We start from the raw sequence: 17,664 nt of genomic DNA, 5'->3' as shown, positions 1-17,664 counted from the left end.
CTGTGGCTATTGGAATAACTTTGCCAACTACAAATTGTTCAAAAGCTCTCACTGTGTTGTACACTGCAAGAAGTTTGAGGTAATTGATGTGACAACATCTATCTATTGCTACTGCCTTATGAATTTGCCAGAATATTTTTTTCCTGTTTTCCTCTCCTAAAAATGAGGTGCGTCTTACGGAGAGGTGCGTCTTATGGAGCGAAAAATACGGTATTTATTTATGAGCATTATTATGGTGAATTTGCCAGAATGTTTTATGAAATCACAAAACAACTTTATTCCTATAATCTCTGGATAAGGACATTCTACAGCCACTCTCTAATGAAAGTAAGCAGTTTATTCATGTGTCATGTTGTTTTAGTTTCTTTTTTTTAAGCTATATTTTTGAAGTGTGTTGTTGAGATTTGATACTTAAATGCAGCAGTAGTTAATTTGTCATGCATTGGATGTGGCTTGCTTCTCACAAACATAGGAAGTTTTCCTGACCCATTACGTTTAAATTTTATTTTCATTTAGCTGTCATCTGAGGGTTCTTCTGTGAATATTATTTGTTTGTTTTGGTTTTGGTGGGTGAGCGTGGTGTATTAATTGTTATAAACCGCCCATAGTAATGATTTGCCACTACTGTAGATGGCTGGTAAACAACAAACAAACATTCCCTATGGAGATTCCTACTGTAGTTAAACAAGCAAGCAAGCTGACTACTCTAAGCAAGCTGGGATAGATTAAGAAAACATATCAGCATATAACATGTGGAGATAATACTAGAAAGTGTTATTCATTTAAGGGTGTAGAGAATCTGAAATAAAAAAGGTAAGAGTACACAAAATACACCATATATTCATTTTCTAATAATTCAGCAACAGCATTCCCATCTCCCACTGGTCATTCTTCTCCAACATGCATTTTGGACAACTCACCCATCACCACATTTTCACAGTTCTTGATTTGCGGGACCTCAAAGATGAAATCCTGGAGACGAGACTGCATCTCAGTAAACATTGATTATGGTTGTGCATGCAGTTGACCCAAACCAGAGGTGTGTGGTCTGTTGGCAGTAAGGTTACAACTTGGCCATAGGTCAAATAACAGTTAGACACTCCTTTTCAATCACAGAGTAATTTCTCTCTCTTGGCAGGAGATTCCTGCTGACGAAGGAAACAGTGAAGGTTCCTATCTGGCCCTTTCTGTGGTAACACTGCACCTAGGCCAAACTCACTAGCATTTTTCTGCAAAACAAAATCAAAATCTGAAGCCATCAAAATAAGTGCTTCCACCAACTTAGCCTTTAAGGTCTCAAAGGCCTGTTGGCAAGTCTTTGTCCATTGAACCTTCACTGGCATATGCTTTTTGCACAAATATGTTAGATGTCTTTCAATGGATGGAAATGTAGAAGAAGCTTCCAATCGTATCCAGCAGACCCAAAAAGGATGTGACTTTTTTGTTTTGTTTTGGGGCACAGGTCATTCTTTAACACTTCACATGTTGGCTTCAGGGGGTTGGACTTGTCCGCCCCCCCCACACACCATGACACCCCCCCCCAAAAAAAACATATTCATACTCACTGACATTTTGAGGCCTTGACAGTCAGTCCTTCCTCCTGCAAGTGATTCAACATAATTTCTAAATGCTGCAAAATGAGCTTCAAAGTTCTGGCTAAAAATTGCCAAGTCATCCATGTATGTGCATACAAATAGCAGCCCTGCTGACAAGTTATTAATTCGCCTCTGGAATATAGGAGTTATGCAAGCCAAACAGAAGCATGGTGAATTAGTACAACCCCATATGAGTAATAAACACTGACTTTGCATTGACCTTGCTTTCCCTGTGTTAGCTTAAGATGGACAGTTAGCTGCTTGTCTTGCTGTGACCTCTTGAATACCACTGTTCAAACTTCATTTCTTTAAGCAGCAGAGTGTACATTTTCTGGGTTGCATTTTTTATAGTTCCCTTCATTATTTTAGTACTCTTTGCATAATAAATATCCAATCTTGACAGTTCTGTAGGGTTTACTCCTGAATAAGTGTATTTAGAATTGGAAGCATGTCTTGAAAATGTTGTTTCCTTTATGCCCATACCCCAGTGAAACACAAAAAATAGCCATATGATTCATTTATAGAAGCAAAGTTCTGGGTTCAGCATACCTTTATTGGATCATTAAAATTACAGGTAAGGTTAGAATTTGGGTTGTATAGAACTCATCATCAGGTGAAGATGGTGTAAAAGCTGAGGTTTGAGCAGAAGATCCAAAATTGGGCCATATGTGATTAACTCTCTAAAGAGGCCTGAGGCTTTGCACACAACAACTAGAAGATCTGCAAGGGACCAGGCCAAGGTTTTATCTTTAGGTAGGAGCCTGTTATTGCCTCCTACTAAAGTAGAACCTGAAACTTTTGCCTCCCTGGCAGTCTTAACTGCATGAGCCACGGCCTACTTTTCTAACTTTGTGCTTGAACCCCATGTTTTATACCATATGTGCTAGAGGATGAGTTCTGTAGAACTCAAAAGCTTGCCTTGTAACTGTTTAATGATCCAGTAAAATATTGCTTAATCCAGAACTGCACCCAGTGGAAGGTAGACTTGATGCTACAAAGGATATCCTCAAACCCATTATTTGGGAGTCTTTATCTTAAAAAGGGGAGAAGGGGATGTAAGAGGATGAGATGGTTGGACAGTGTCATTGAAGCTACCATCATGAATTTGACCCAACTCCAGGAGGCAATGGAAAACAGGAGGGCCTGGCATGCTCTGGTCCATGGGGTCACGTAGAGTCAGACATGAATTAATGACTAAACAACAACAACAATCTAAAAAGGCACCAGTATAAAGTAGGACAGGTACAATTTTGCCCATGAACCAATCCAAACTCTTTTAACGTTACTTAGAATTTTGCTTTTAATGTACTGGTTGCCCTTAATGTTCAGGTCTCCAAAGCTTTAATACCAGTGTTTAGATCTAGTTCTTCAGAATGAAGAATAACAGTATGCACTTCCTGTCTTTCTAGGAGAGGCAAGTGCTTCAACCATGTGGGACAATAATGCTTGGATTTTCTTCTATGACAATAGTACAGATGGAGAGCCACCATTTTTAATTCAGGACTTTATCCATGCCTTCCAGCCAAATGCAAAGCTGATTGTTATGCTCAGAGATCCTGTTGAAAGGTTAGTACCAAGTTTTTACAAATTTTAATAAAATGTTGATTCTTGGGCTGGTTTCAAATGAAGAGAAGTGAAAATTGATGGAAGAAACATCAGTAACTTAATATATGCAGAAGACGCTATCTTACTAGCAGAAAGCAGCAATGACTTGAAATGAGTTTTAGTGAAAGAAGAAAGTGCCAAAGCAGGATTGCAGTTGAACATTAAGAAGATCAAAACCATGACTACAGAAAAACTACAAAGCTTTAATGTTGACAGTGAAAAAATTAAAATAATGAAAACTTTTGTATACCTTCATAAATTCCAATGGAGACTGAAGTGAAGGAATAAGAAGACTCAGATGTGGAATGACAGCAGTCAAGGAACTAGAAAAGATAATCAAGTGTAAGGATGTGTCAGTGGAGTCCAAGACCAAAATCATCCACACTCTTGTAATTCTAATCACCATTTACAGAATACCTGGGCAAAGTGCAGCCCGAGGGCCACGTACAGCCCGCGAGCCACTCCTGTCTGGCTGGCCAGAGATCAAAACCATTTATAGCTTTTTGTCTACAGTTGATCAGTTGCTTATCTTTAACATACCACAAAAAAAGTCTTTGGTATTTGTGAAGATTAAGAAGTTTAAAATAAAAACAATCATAACATCAGTGTTTCATTTTATTTTTAAGTAAAATTGGTTTAGCCCCTGAACACAGTTCAGATTTTTTATGTGGCCCCCCTATAGAAATTAATTGCCCACCCTTGATGTACAGTATGAAAGCTGGACAATAAAGAAAGCTGACAGGAAAAAAATGATTCATTTGAAATGTGGAGGAGATACCCTGGACTGCCAGGAAGGTGAACAAATGAGACCTAGATCCATTCAAAGCTGAACTGTCTTGGAGACACATATATGTTGAAACTGAGGCTGTCCTATGTCATGAGAAGGCAGGTTTCTCTTAAAAATACAAAAATGCTTGGAAAGGTTGAAGTCAGAAGGAAAAGGAAGACAAAATATCAGATGGATTAACTCCTAAAGGAAGCCAGGGCTTGAGTTTACAAGAGTTGAGCAAGACTGTTGAGGGCAGGATATTTTGGAGATTGCTCATTTATAGGGTTGCCATAATTCAGATCAACTTGATGGTATATGACAAGAACAATTTTTATTTTTATTTTATGAATAGTTTCTGCCCTGGGAATTTTGCTGCTCAATTGTAACCAATAAGCAAAAACTATACCTCTAAGAACTTAATGGCTTGGAACAATGATTCCCAACTTTGGATAACCCAGGTGTTCTTGGACTGCAGCTCCCAGAAACCTCAAGCAGCAGAATTGATGGTGAAGGCTTCTGGGAATTGCAGTCTAAGAACATCTGGGTTGTCCAAGTTTGAGAACCGCTGGCTTAAAAGATAGTGTCTAAAATATCTGGCAAATATGGTGTAAATCAAAATTTATACTTGCATGAGGGAAGTCATGTAAGTCTTAGAAGCAAATGGCTACTCCTTCACAAGGTGCTCTTTGCAGTCCTGAGTATGTGCCCAGTCAAGCATGTACAAAGAAATGTATCCAGCACCTTGATAATGAGTGGCAATTTGCTCCCAAGACTTAAACTATTGCCTTTACAGCAGTGTAAATCAGCAACAAGATGCAGGTCAATAATCAGCAAGTAAACCCTTTTTTCAAATATTGCTAATACAAGAGAAATACTAGCATATTTTGACATATGTATGGATTCTTTAATACAGTGGTGCCTCGCTTAGCGACGTTAATCTGTTCCGGAAAAACTGTCGCTATGCGATTTTTAAAAGCCCATAGAAACACATTAAAACGTGTTTAATGCATTGCTATGGGCTTAAAAACTTACCTTTCAGTGAAAATCCTCCATAGCGCTGCCATTTTCGCTGCCTCTTAAGCGAGGCAAAACATTTTGTTTTTCTGGTGGCCATTTTGAAACTACCGATCAGCTGTTAAAAAAGGGTCGCTTTGCCATGATCACTTCCCCGCGATCATTGCAAAGCGAATTTTCCCCGTAGGGACCATCGCTAAGCAATCGCTTTTGCAATGGCAAAAAGTCCATCGCTAAGCAATTTCATCGCTCACCGGAGCGATTGCTAAGCGAGGCACCACTGTATAAGGCTTTATTACAAGTTCTTAAAATTTCAAATTCTGTTGACAGCAGTATTCCCTCTAAACTGCATAGGTGCAAAGCTACGTAGCACTGCATCGATGCCACTCACCCACAGTCAGTGTTTCTCCCATTTTGGTTCTGATCACAGCTGCAACCTGGCACACATAGGGCGGGGCCCCCACATAGCAGTGGCGGAAAATTAGAGGGAATGTTGATTGCCAGTATATAGAAAATGTAGTGATTTTGATTAGTTTTTAGAGTTAAAAAAATTAAAGTTCCAATAGTTTTTAATATGACTTTCTAAAATTAATTATGCATATTTTATTTGCAGTTCCCATAATCCTAATGCCCTGTAATCCATGGACTGATAAAATGTGGAGTGCTTTTCTTTCTTTTCTGTAATCCTGTACAGTTACCGTATAATAGTGAATCTGAGCCGACAGTGGTTTTTAAGAGTAAGCAGCTAATAGCCCTTTAAGAGATAACCTTTTATCATGTTTTTATTAATAAAAATGCAGGGGAGTGTGGAAACTAGTAGACCTTACAGGAGTCCCATAGTAAATAAGACTAAAATATTTCAATAGGGTTTCTCATGCTTGTGGTCACACCATAGTTTCCTATAAGATATGAAAATAAGCATCAGTAGCGGGTTTCACACTTGTGATACACACTTTGACATGGATCCACTTCCAGTTACATCAGAAGAAGAGTAAAAGAGTGAGTGAAAACAGTGCTTAAAGTTTAACACTGGTTGAATCCACATACTAGAAAATGCAAATTAATAAGCTTCTGAATAGACACCACCTAGCACATAGCTATGCCTTCCTTCTTGCTCTGAAGTTAGCAACAAATATTAAAAAGTTAGTTTAGTTTTGCTGTAGAGGAACCTCCCTCCAAACAGAGACCATTTTATATTGTACTCTGGTGTGGTCAAATTCTATGGGGTGTTTAATGGTGTAAGGTTGTTTTAATGGTGTACGGAAAACAATAAGGTTGTTTTCCTTAAAACCATCATTCTGGCATGATGTACAATTTTGTGGCACTGCATAGTGTGGTCTTTTTAGGAGGTTGTAACTCAGAGTACACAAGGAGTATGTGGTCAAAATCAATTTTCTTTATGCTGAATTATAGCCAAATGAGATCTTACTATGGATTTCTTCACAGGTGTTAGTAATTGTGTTTTAGCGTCATCTTGTCCAGGCCCAACTTCATCCCACAGCATTCTTGGTTAGTTACCAGATTCCCCAATACCTTGAGAAATACCGTCCTGCTCACCCCCCCCCCCATACTGGGCAGCTGTGTCCGAGAGCCACGGTTTAAAATTTTCTGAAGAGCCCATGATACATTTATCTGGAGGAGTGTGGGGAATTATTATGGAAACTCCATCCAATAGGGATTACTATTTAAATTCTCTATGATTTCCCACAATGACATCATCAAGTGCATTATGAGAACATTTAAATGGTGGTTTGTTCCCATTTGCAGTTGCCACTGAGTAAGTCTGTGATGAGATCCCATCAGAGTGTTCTTTCTATGGACCCACTCAGACCAACCCCACCCATATCAGACATCACTGTTAAAACCTAGTCTGTGAAGAAATGAGGTATATATAGGCAACAAAGTCCAAAGAAATTAGCATTTATTTAAGGAGCATATCGAAAAGGATGGATAAGGCAAATGTCACACTGAAGCAGTAAACCCAGACAAAATGCCAAATGGGGATTAAGATCATTTCTTACTATTCTCACAATACTAAGCCCTAATATTCCCAGTTGATAAATGATTCATAAGGTAATGATAATCGAGGTATGTATGTGACAGTTTTCCTTGAGTCTATTTATGGTTACTTTGCGACAAATTAAAGCACAGCTTAACATTCCACAGAAATGGTCCGGTGTGCATTTGTTATCAGGATCAGCTGTATTTGTGGCAGCGGTTTCCGAATCTTAACCTCCCTCATTTGTTGTTAGAACAGAAAGAAGTGAAACTATAAATAACGTCTGACATTGCAAGACATCCAGGGCAATTGAATTGATTACTTTTTGCCTCTTTTCCCAGTGTTTTTGACTTAAGTATTATTCACTCTTACCTTGAAGGCATATTAGGGATCTAGATGTTGCACTGTTTCCTCAGTTTCGAATATATCTATTTTCCATGTATTGTTGTTTTGTGCCAGTTATAGACTATGGCTGGCAATATATCTTGGAAGACAGTATGAACCTTCTGAAACTCTGCAGTCCTGAGGCAAGGATAATGGGAAAAAGTATCCTACTTGATGATCTGCAGTCACAGGTGTTGATGCTGGCTGGTACACTTTAACACAGGACTGGGGAGTCTTTGTTCCTCCCAAAAATGGCAACAGATTTTATTCATCAGTTTTCATAGATATAGTCTACTTCTGGAAATACCGCTCTCTGAGGACCTGTGTTCCTAAGCTACTAGAAGACAAAAATCCTCATTTTACCAACACAATTGCTACATTTGTTTCAGCTATTGACTGCTTCAAAATAATTGAATCACTTTATGGTGTCCAAATACTTTGTTTTATGCTATTCAAGAATATTTTTCATGATCTTCTAAGAGAGCAATGAAAAAGGAAGGAAAGGCAAGCTGGAAGTATATAAATATGAGTAGTTGTCCTTTGTGTAGTGCTTGTTATCTGTCCTTTCTGTAGTTTAAAGTGGTGCCTAGAAAGTGGACCCATTGCATAGACTGGCCTAGGCTGAGACTGGTGGTAAAATTAAAGTTAAGAAATCCTTGGAGGAACTTCATTAGTCCCTTTCTTCTATGAGTCCACAAAATAAAGATGTGATTGATAACTTTCAGATAGAAATAAGACTTCTGGGAACAAGAGCTGGGGAAGTGTTGTTCTAAGTCAGCCTGAAAGTTTTGGTGTAATGTGGGCCCTTTGTGTTCCCATGACAATGCCTTTGGGCTGGAGATACTATATATGTTTGCACAAAACCTAAAGTGATAGTTGCAGATAGTGGTGGCTAAATATGCTTATAGCACCCCACTCAAACAGAGCTAAGGTGAGCATTTCTTCTACTGCATTTCCCTCTTTGCCAAGGCTGCACTATCTTGATCATCTTCTGCAGCCCAAGATATAGTGTGCTGACATGGCTGCAAATGATCCTTACTTCAGGCTACAAAGGTCCGATGATTGCTGATGGTGGGAAGAGAGGGCAAGAAAGCAATTCACCTCTAAAAACCCCTTTGTTCCAAGAGGTTTTCAGTTAGTTTGTCCTCTATTGTAGCCAAAATGACAGAGCCTTCAGGCAGCCCCTTAAAAACTAAAGTTCTGTTTGGCATAAGGTTTTCTGGGTTACATCCACAAAATTAGGTGTATCTGAAGAAATGGGCTGCACTCTATGAAAACTGAGGCAAATACAATTTGTTAATCTGTTACTAGACTCTTTCATGGTTATCAAGCATTGGGGGCAGGATTTTAATAATTCCAGGACTTTTCATAATTCCAGGACTTAGAGCTCACCTAGAATCCCCTAGGCCAGTGGAGGCAAACCTTTTTTAGCTTGAGTGCCGCCCGGAGAGTGCTTGTAGCGCTATGGGGCGGTATATAAGTCCAATAAATAAATAAAATAAATAAATAAAATGAGGGGGTGGGGAAGAAATCAGTGGCTGCTGTGCTGCCTGGAAGACCAGAACCGGAACAGGAAGTGGAAGTTTCAGGGGGAATCATGGGGACGGAAAGGAAGTTAAATGAGGAATCATGGGGATGGACAGGAAGTTAAAGGGGGAATGGAAAGGAAGTTAAAGGACCCAGAACAGGAAGAGAAAGGGGGAATCCTAGCTGCAGCCACTTCAAAAGGTTTGTCGCTTGCCAGAAGAAAGGGCTTCACGTGCCAGCTGTGGCACGCGTGCCATAGGTTCACCATCCCTGCCCTAGGCAGATTTCTGGAACTGATAGAGATAAAACCAGAAGGCAAAAAATATCCTACTTCCATTTGTGTCAGCTGGGAAGCAGAAGGAAATACCCTTTCAGTTGCACTGCTTCCAGGGAGTTGTCCCTGTGGTATGTGAGTAAACTTTAATGGAGAGCCTCTCACTAAACTAACCTATGGAGCAATGAGGCAACTCCCAGGAAACAGTGCAACTGAAAGGGCATTCCCTTCTTCCCAGTAGAATCACATGGAGTGAAGCAGACAATGGCAGTAGAAAGATCTATTTTGGGTTCTGGTTTCTCCTCCCCCAGTCTCAGAAGTCTGCCTCGGGGATTCTAGGTGACTTTTAGGACCAGAAAGCCTAAAAAATTGCATTCTACCAAACTTGTGAAGCTGCCTTATACTGTGCCAAACACATATGTTTGGATACATCTGCAGTAGTACCCTGTGGAATTCATGGATTAAATTATTTTGCTGATAACTAACATCCATAGAAAGATCAGATGTGGTCTCTGGTTTCATGAAACACCATGTGCTGTTTTTCTTACACAAAATCTTCAAACTCATCCTTTGCTTATTTATTTGAATGTGAAATCCCCTCTCTTGAAATTTAAATGGGTGAAATCAAATCTCTTTTAAGGAGTTTTAAACTTGCAAGGTCAAGGGAGAATGACATGTTCAAATAAATATGAGTTCCATCTTTCATTTTTCCTTGTGATGAGAGAATCAGAGTGGTAAGTGGTGATGGGAAGTAATACTGGGCTAGCTCCATAAACTGTTTGCCTCAAATGTTTTGATTCATATGTGATTTAAAGATTGTGTCTCCCTAAATCAACCACGTTAAAAAACAAATAGGGAAAATATATGATAGTGTGTTTTGTGGTACAGAATGTGGCAACTTTTCTCTCTCTTATCAACTTTCCTGCTTTCTAGCTGCATATATCTAAAAGTCAAGTATAAAAATCTTCTCTTCCCAACAAATTATCTTTATATTTTGTGAGTGGAAAGGATAAGCACACAAAATTCCTAAAGTGAATGTTTTCCTTATAATAATTTTCTTCTCATTAGAACTGTGTAGAATAAGAACTGTTAAAAGTATAACTTCCTCTTTCCACCCTTTGTGTCAAGGAGTGCCATGCTAAACTGATAAATACGTTTTGCAATGTCTGAGTGTTAACAGATGGCAATTGTATGCAGTAGAGGTGGATGAAGTGGTTTTCTTCTGGAAATGATTTGGAAATAACTGTGTAATGTAACTATGGTGTTCACCAGCTGTTGCCTTAGTGCCTGTATGCTTTTAAATATGCCTCTGAACTTGGGACACCATCTCTTGTCCATTTGCAATGGATTAAGTTTGCATTAAGCCAGATTATATTTTTTTTCTGTCATAGTAAATAAAACCAGTGCTATATTGATGAATTGTAAATAATGAACACCTGAGAATTATGTAAGGAGGCAAACCCTTGTTTTTTTGTTGCAATTTTTTTCTCCTTTTCAGTGAAATGATGAGATTCTTCCTGCTGGTATTAGTATGAACTCTCACAAATTTTGCATAAATTTCGTAATTGTGCAAAGTTGTGATTGCTGCTGCCTACTTGGAAAATTAGAAGCATAATTTGCATCTTTTTGATCAATTGGCCAGTCTTTCTGCACTGTTCTGAGTGTGTGTCTGTGTTTTCACAAAGGAAAAAGATAGCAGTTTTGTGCAGCAACATTTTGTACAAATTGCAGCAACTTCAGTGAAAAAATGTTATTTTGTTAGAAAGTGAGAAATCTCACAAGCGTGTATGTACATCAGTCATTTCTCAACAGACTGTCAGTGTGTGAAGATGCCTTGTCTCATCAAGAATAAGTTAATGTGAGGCATTTCCCCATTTTAAAGTATAACGGTGCTTTATCATACATGTTTAAAAAATGGCTGATGGGATAAAGGCCCACAGGTTGCATCCTACCAACATAGCAACATCACCATGTCCTTCTTTCCCACTCTTTCTTTTGTTTGTTCTAAAGGAAATCTGTCAGGAGGAAACAAAACCAGAAGTGTATAGAAAGATATGCCTATATGGTAAGAAGAAGAAGAAGAAGAAGCAAATCCTATGTTGTAGTTTGGAGTTGAGAATGAATGGGTTATGGATCTGAAAAAGTTGTGGGCTGAAATACAGCACCCCTTTCTCTGTAAACCAGTTGATTTTCAATCACTATGAAGCATAGTGTTCTATAACAATTGATCATTATACCTCAGCTGTGAAATGCCTGATGGATATTTTCCTTTGGAGAATGTTTTGGGTTATCTTGGCTCCAGGACAAGGGAAGTAGCCATTGTTAAGGACCAAGTCTTTATGGCATTGCAACTGAAATAATACATTGTAAATGTGAGCAATACATTTATTTCACTGGATTACAATGCTGGCGCTGCAGTAAGTCATTCAGTCTTCAAAGTATCTCAGTAGATAGTTTCTGGATTTTTTTTTGTTTTGTTTTGTTTTGTCATACATGCCTAAACCGACTAACATGGCTGCCTCTTTGAAAACTGTAAATGAGAGAAATTGCTTATGCTATTTTCGACACCATGTATTTTTCCCCCATAATTTTTCCTGATGAATATGAAATTAGATGCATTTTCATTAAGTATGATGAATTATGGTCAATGATAAAGACATGAAGGTTAGTCATGAGTAGCAAAAGCAACTGAAGTCTTTATCAGCAAAGATTGTGCACAGATGTCCATCAAAAGAAAAAGTGGAGAAAAAAATATCCTGCTAATTATATAGATTCCCCAGAAGGTGGTGAATTAGTGAAAAAGAATGAATATTTTTTATCATGTTACTCTTTTGAAGAATCTCCTAATCAAGAAATTCATGGGCACTCATCTGAGTATTTCTATGAAATTCCCATAGAAGTAGACTTTTCCACTTAATTCATTCTTGTTCAGAATGACTACAGTGTAACCCTTGAGAAAATCATTTTCATTGTACAGCAAGCCTTTTAGGAAATGAAGAGAATAAAAATGATCTATACTGGGAACTCAGTGTACAGAAGCAGAATATTTTGTAATATAACTTCGCTTTGAAATATAAATTTTGGCCCAAATCCTGTTTGGTAGTTATATGTGCAGAAGGCAAACAGCATAACTTTGCAGGGGTTTCCTGCTAGCTATTAATGGGTCTCTGCTTGGATCTTTGGGTGTACAACAATCCACTGGACTGGTGCACACCCAGAAATCCACAATTCCCAGTATTTCGGTCTACTAGGTAAGCCGTCTCAGTTTGCTGGTAGTTGCAGCCCAGCAGCTTCTGGAGGCTTACCTATGTCACACCTATGTCCAGAGGTATGTTAGATTTAGGAAGACATGCAGGATGAGCTCCACAGTGTGCACTAACAGAAGACTTTGGTTCAAATTAAATTTTAGCAGCCCCTCATAATCGGAACACCAACATTGTACCTTGTTTTGTGTAGAAATCTGGCCCTGCCTGAAAGACTGAAAATCTATTTTGAGTTAGAATAAGGCAGTATTAGGTTAGATGGATAATGTTTACCTTTCTTTGTGGCACCTTCCTCTCCTTTTGAGTCAGAAAGGCATACAGTTATGTATAACTCAGTGAATTTGGGTTCAGATCCCTACTTGGCACAGGGTGACCGTTGGCCACTCACGGTCCCTTAGTCTGACCTGCTTCATGGGCTTGTTGTGAGGATTAAGGGGAAGGGTGAGTAACATAGACAACTTTCAGCTCACTGGAGGAAAGGTAGGGGTATAAATGCAACAAACAAATAACAGATAAAACTAGAATTAAATCAGAGACTTGAGGAAGGATGTATTCCTTGTAAAAGACAATTTATCTTAACCAAGATATCAGCATGTATCACATATCAAGGAGACTGTTACATACAAAGGATATCTCTAGTTGATTATAAGCGTGAGTCTGAATTTCTGCTTCAGAATGTACATGTTAATAATGGTGAGTTTGGACCATTGATATGGAAAGATGTGGGACTAGACTAATCAAACAGTTTCTCCAATCATGTTCAGAATTTCTATTAATTGCAGTCAGAGAAATTCATTTGAAGTTGATCCTAGTCACAGTACAATTTATACTGATATATAACAAATCCTGATTGTTCAGTGTATGTCCATTGGTTTCAAGATAAGCAAGATATAGGATGTTGAGTGTTCAGCAATAAGAACTATGCAATGACAGTTGTGCACTTGTGGCTGCTTAGTCACAGTCTTAAATTAATTCTGTCCTCTATCCCAGAAAAGGTCTGGGTTAAGAATACAAAGAAACTGGCTGCTTTTCTATAAGATTAGACATTGACTCCAGAGTAGATTTTCATACAAAAGATACCGCATTTGATTTAGCATTTCATCTATAGGACAGATAGGATATTATTATTATTATTATTATTATTATTATTATTATTATTATTATTATTATTATTATTATTATTATTATTATTATTATTATTATTATTATTATTATTATTATTATTATTATTATTATTATTATTATTATTATTTTATTTTTTTTTATTTTTATTTTTATTTTTATTTTTATTTTTATTTTTATTTTTATTTTTATTTTTATTTTTATTTTTATTTTTATTTATTTATTTATTTATTTATTTATTTATTTATTTAATATCCCGCCTGTGGCTGCTTATAATCTGGAATGTTATAACTGTTTTTGGATTTTGGATTAGAGAGAGTGAGATTCTCATGGTGGATATCCCTATATAGTAACAAATTTTTAAAAGAATATTAGTATGGCTGAGACAAGCATAGCTGAGGAGAAACAGGATTGCACTGTAAAGAAAATATTTTTTTCAATCTTTTATTTATTTTTTGAATTTTCTTATATTCAAATTTGTTTTTGTGTTTATAAGCTGCTTTTCAATGGTCTGTTACTGATAAATAGGGTATCAATTTAAGATACTAACAGAATATCTACAGAGATTTGTACAATATAATATATTTTCACCACTGAGGAGAACAGGAACATTTTTGCTCACATGGGACCTCTGAATGTACCTTCATCCTAGTTATTCCTCACTGGTACCATTCCCAGGGGTGGTTCCTGAACTGAGCCCAAGGGAACTCACCCCAAGATTTTGGGAGTACCACCCTTCTCCATTCACAAGTTGCCTCTTAGGTTTGTATGTACACCCAAATCACCAGCAGATCGTGTTAAAACTGAGACTTTTAAAATCTATTGATTTAATGTTTGTTTAGCAGTTCTTGGTGCACCTGAAAAGTACTAACTAGTGCTACATTTCAAATTTGAGAGTTTTTAATTGTTAGTATGAAAGGAGGGAAAACTCATTTTCAAGATAAAAAGCTGTGTTCTATGTAATCTGAGCCATTTGACATTGTCTAGAAGAAAATAAATACAAAATTAACTTCAGTAGTCTCAGCAGGCCATTATTATCTACATCACATTCTTTTATTCTTTTTTTGGATAGTAATTGTTAGTTCATTATGTTTAAGTTAATTATGACAACATTGCTTGACTGTAATTACAATTCAGTTGTTTCTACATTGTTTCATTTGCAGATTGTATTCTGATTATCTCTACTTTGCAAGTGCTAACAAGTCTGTGGAAGACTTCCATGAAAAAGTGACCGAGTCACTGCAGCTCTTTGATGGATGTCTTGCAGACTACTCCTTGAGAGCTTGTGTGTACAACAACACCCTTAACAATGCCATGCCAGTATGTACATTTAAATTCATATTTGATCATGTACTTAAGCACAGAACATGAAACTATTATAGCATGTCAAAATATGAAAGAATTTTCTTACAAAATTAAGATTGCATTCAATAAAAATACTAATGCAGGGGAGCCTTAGTTAAATGTATACTTGTTAAATGTATACTCCACCTTTCCAATTATATATATCAAAAAAATGAGGTAACCAGGGTCAACCAGATTGCAGTTCCTTTAGCAAGGAATGTAGCTTAAAAGTGGAAATGTTATTTCAATCACATTTTTTCATCTGCTAGAGCAGTGATCCCCAACCTTGGGCCTCCAGATGTTCATGGACTTCAACTCCCAGAAATCCTGGCCAGCCGAGGTGGTGGTGAAGGCTTCCGGGAGCTGTAGTCCAAGAAAATCTGGAGGCCCAAGGTTGGGGACCACTGTGCTAGAGGAAAGGTGAAGGACATACACAAATTATGCAGTTAGTATGTACTTGGTTTATTTGTGTGTGTTTACAGATTTAGAAACCTTATTGTGTTTTGTTTCATTCTTTTAGGTAAGGCTCCAGGTTGGTTTGTATGTTGTTTTTCTTCTGGACTGGCTGACAGTTTTTAATAAAGATCAAATACTGGTTCTCCGCTTGGAAGATCATGCATCCAATGTTAAGTTTACTATGCACATGGTCTTCCAGTTCCTGGATTTAGGTAGGAAATTTTCTGACATTTCTCATTTAAGCATATCAGTCACATGATAAATGAAGTTGTCATATATTTTATACAGATTCTCCATCATTGTTATCCATAAGGAATAATTACAAAAAAGAAAGAATAGTTTTTATCCAAGAATGGCCACAGTCCTTTTGTTTAGCATAGTAAATCACACTAAAGTAGGCCCACTGAAACAGTGGAAATTTGTTAAGTCAACATATCCATATGTTCCATTGATTCAAGTGGGCGTAGTCAAACTGTGACTCTCTTTGCCAAAATAAATCACAGTTAGAGTAGGCCCATTTGAATCAATAGAACCTTTGGAAGAGTTGACTCACTAAATCCCAGTGATTCACTGGGCCTGTTCTAGTGCAATTTGCTATGCTGTACAACAAGATTTTGGCCGATGTGAATTTTCAGTTATTTTATACTATTGTAATTTGCTAAAACAGCCACGAGTAATCCTTCCAAGTGTTTATTATGCAAAGTTACTAAGAAATCCATTGATAAAATTACTTTTGTGTTTTAAAATGCAACTAACATTCAAATATTTAAGAACTACTGTATTTAAATATTGTGGAACATAATCATGAGGAGAGCAGTGGTACTCACCATGTAGTACCTGTGGGAAATAGGATGCCGAATTAGAAAGTCTTTATGTGCTTTCTTAATATTCATATTTATTTAGGAGGAGATATGCTGGAACAGATACAAGGGGTTTTAGATAGCATGAAGAATTTACAGGTTTTATATCACAGGTGGTTTTACTCCAAATAAACTGGGGAAGATGTAAGTTTTTCAGATTTTCCAATGAACAAGTCATCTGCTCCTGAACACAACAGAAGCCATATTGTTCAAAGCTACAAGTGTACATTTAATATTGTTTAACTTTGAAATTTTTGAGAAAAAGTATAAGAGAAATCATTGATATTTATGTTAATGATTTTGTTTTAAATTTACAACAGGTGCCCTAACAGAAAAACAAGAAGCTCTAATTACCAAGAGTCCTGCATCAAACACTAGAAGACCTGAAGATCGTAATCTAGGTCCTATGTTACCTCTCACAAAGGAAATTCTACGAGATTTCTATCAGCCTTTCAACATAAAACTGGCTCAAGTTCTTTCTGATGAAGCTTTTTTATGGAAAAAACCCTAATCTGCTGATTTCAATGCCACAAATAAAGTGCTTACAGAAAAAAATTAAACACTTTCCCCCCCCCTCCCGATTAACATACAGGATGTCAATGAAGTTCTAGATGAACATAAAGCACCACAATTATCAATCTTCTTTGCAACTTTTTTCTCTCTCAGCAAAAGAACAGTGTGCAAATAACTGATATGAAGCAATTTTACATCCTCTGGTTTATGGTTTTGCAATATAATTTGTAAACTATTACAGTCCAGTACTTTGCATTAGCCACGTAAAATGCACATTCACTCTCATTTTAAAGATATGTCTCGCATTCTTTGGAAGCTATTCAAAAGAGCCTTTTAACCATTAAAAGTTAATTGATTTTAATTCAGAAGTCTGCTTTTTATTTCAATAAACTCTATTATGCCATCTCTTCTCCCATTATAAATCTTTTAAATTTGCCTCAATTCTGCAAATTGAACAGAAAAGCAAGGGGACATCTCTTGTTAATAAATATATGTGTTTTTGCAGGCTTAAAGCTTAAAGGCTTTCATTGGAAGACCTGAGTAAAGACAAATTTTCTCAAGGATTGCTTTCTTTAAAATACATATTTGAAGATGCAGTGTAAGACTACCAAGCTAATATAGTAAGACAAGCAGATCAGGATAAGTTTACAGTAATCTATAATAAAAGAGAGAGTGTGGCTGTCTATATCTGAGCTTCAAGATTATGAAATCTAACACATGAAACGGTATGCATAATAAGGCAACATTTGCCCCATGCATCTTGAAATTATTTTTAAAATGCTGATTCTCATTAGTGTAAATGTGCTTGGTAGTGGAGGCCAGGCTCAGAGATAAAGGAGCTCCTCAAAAGCCAGAAATTTCTTCAAGAATGGGGGTTTCCATAACAGCAAGGTTTAAGGTTTAGTCTTGATGTTTCCAACTGATTTGACTTGGGACTTT

General features: G+C 37.1%; 1 protein-coding gene across 1 annotated transcript in view; it reads left to right on the top strand.

Moving 5' to 3' along the window:
- Positions 1 to 17,086, top strand: part of CHST15 (carbohydrate sulfotransferase 15) — a 34,202-nt gene extending 17,116 nt beyond the window's left edge. The window contains 4 exon segments of the mRNA XM_078391194.1: positions 3,005 to 3,161; positions 14,716 to 14,872; positions 15,417 to 15,564; positions 16,533 to 17,086. Of these exon segments, the coding sequence (XP_078247320.1) occupies positions 3,005 to 3,161; positions 14,716 to 14,872; positions 15,417 to 15,564; positions 16,533 to 16,723 (653 nt within the window). The 3' untranslated portion in view covers positions 16,724 to 17,086.
- Positions 17,087 to 17,664: the final 578 nt, after the last annotated feature.

This window comes from Pogona vitticeps, chromosome 3, assembly GCF_051106095.1.
Source record: "Pogona vitticeps strain Pit_001003342236 chromosome 3, PviZW2.1, whole genome shotgun sequence".
Lineage (NCBI taxonomy): Eukaryota > Metazoa > Chordata > Lepidosauria > Squamata > Agamidae > Pogona > Pogona vitticeps.
Note: the sequence above shows the minus strand (reverse complement) of the source record. Positions and strands in the feature narration are given on the sequence as shown.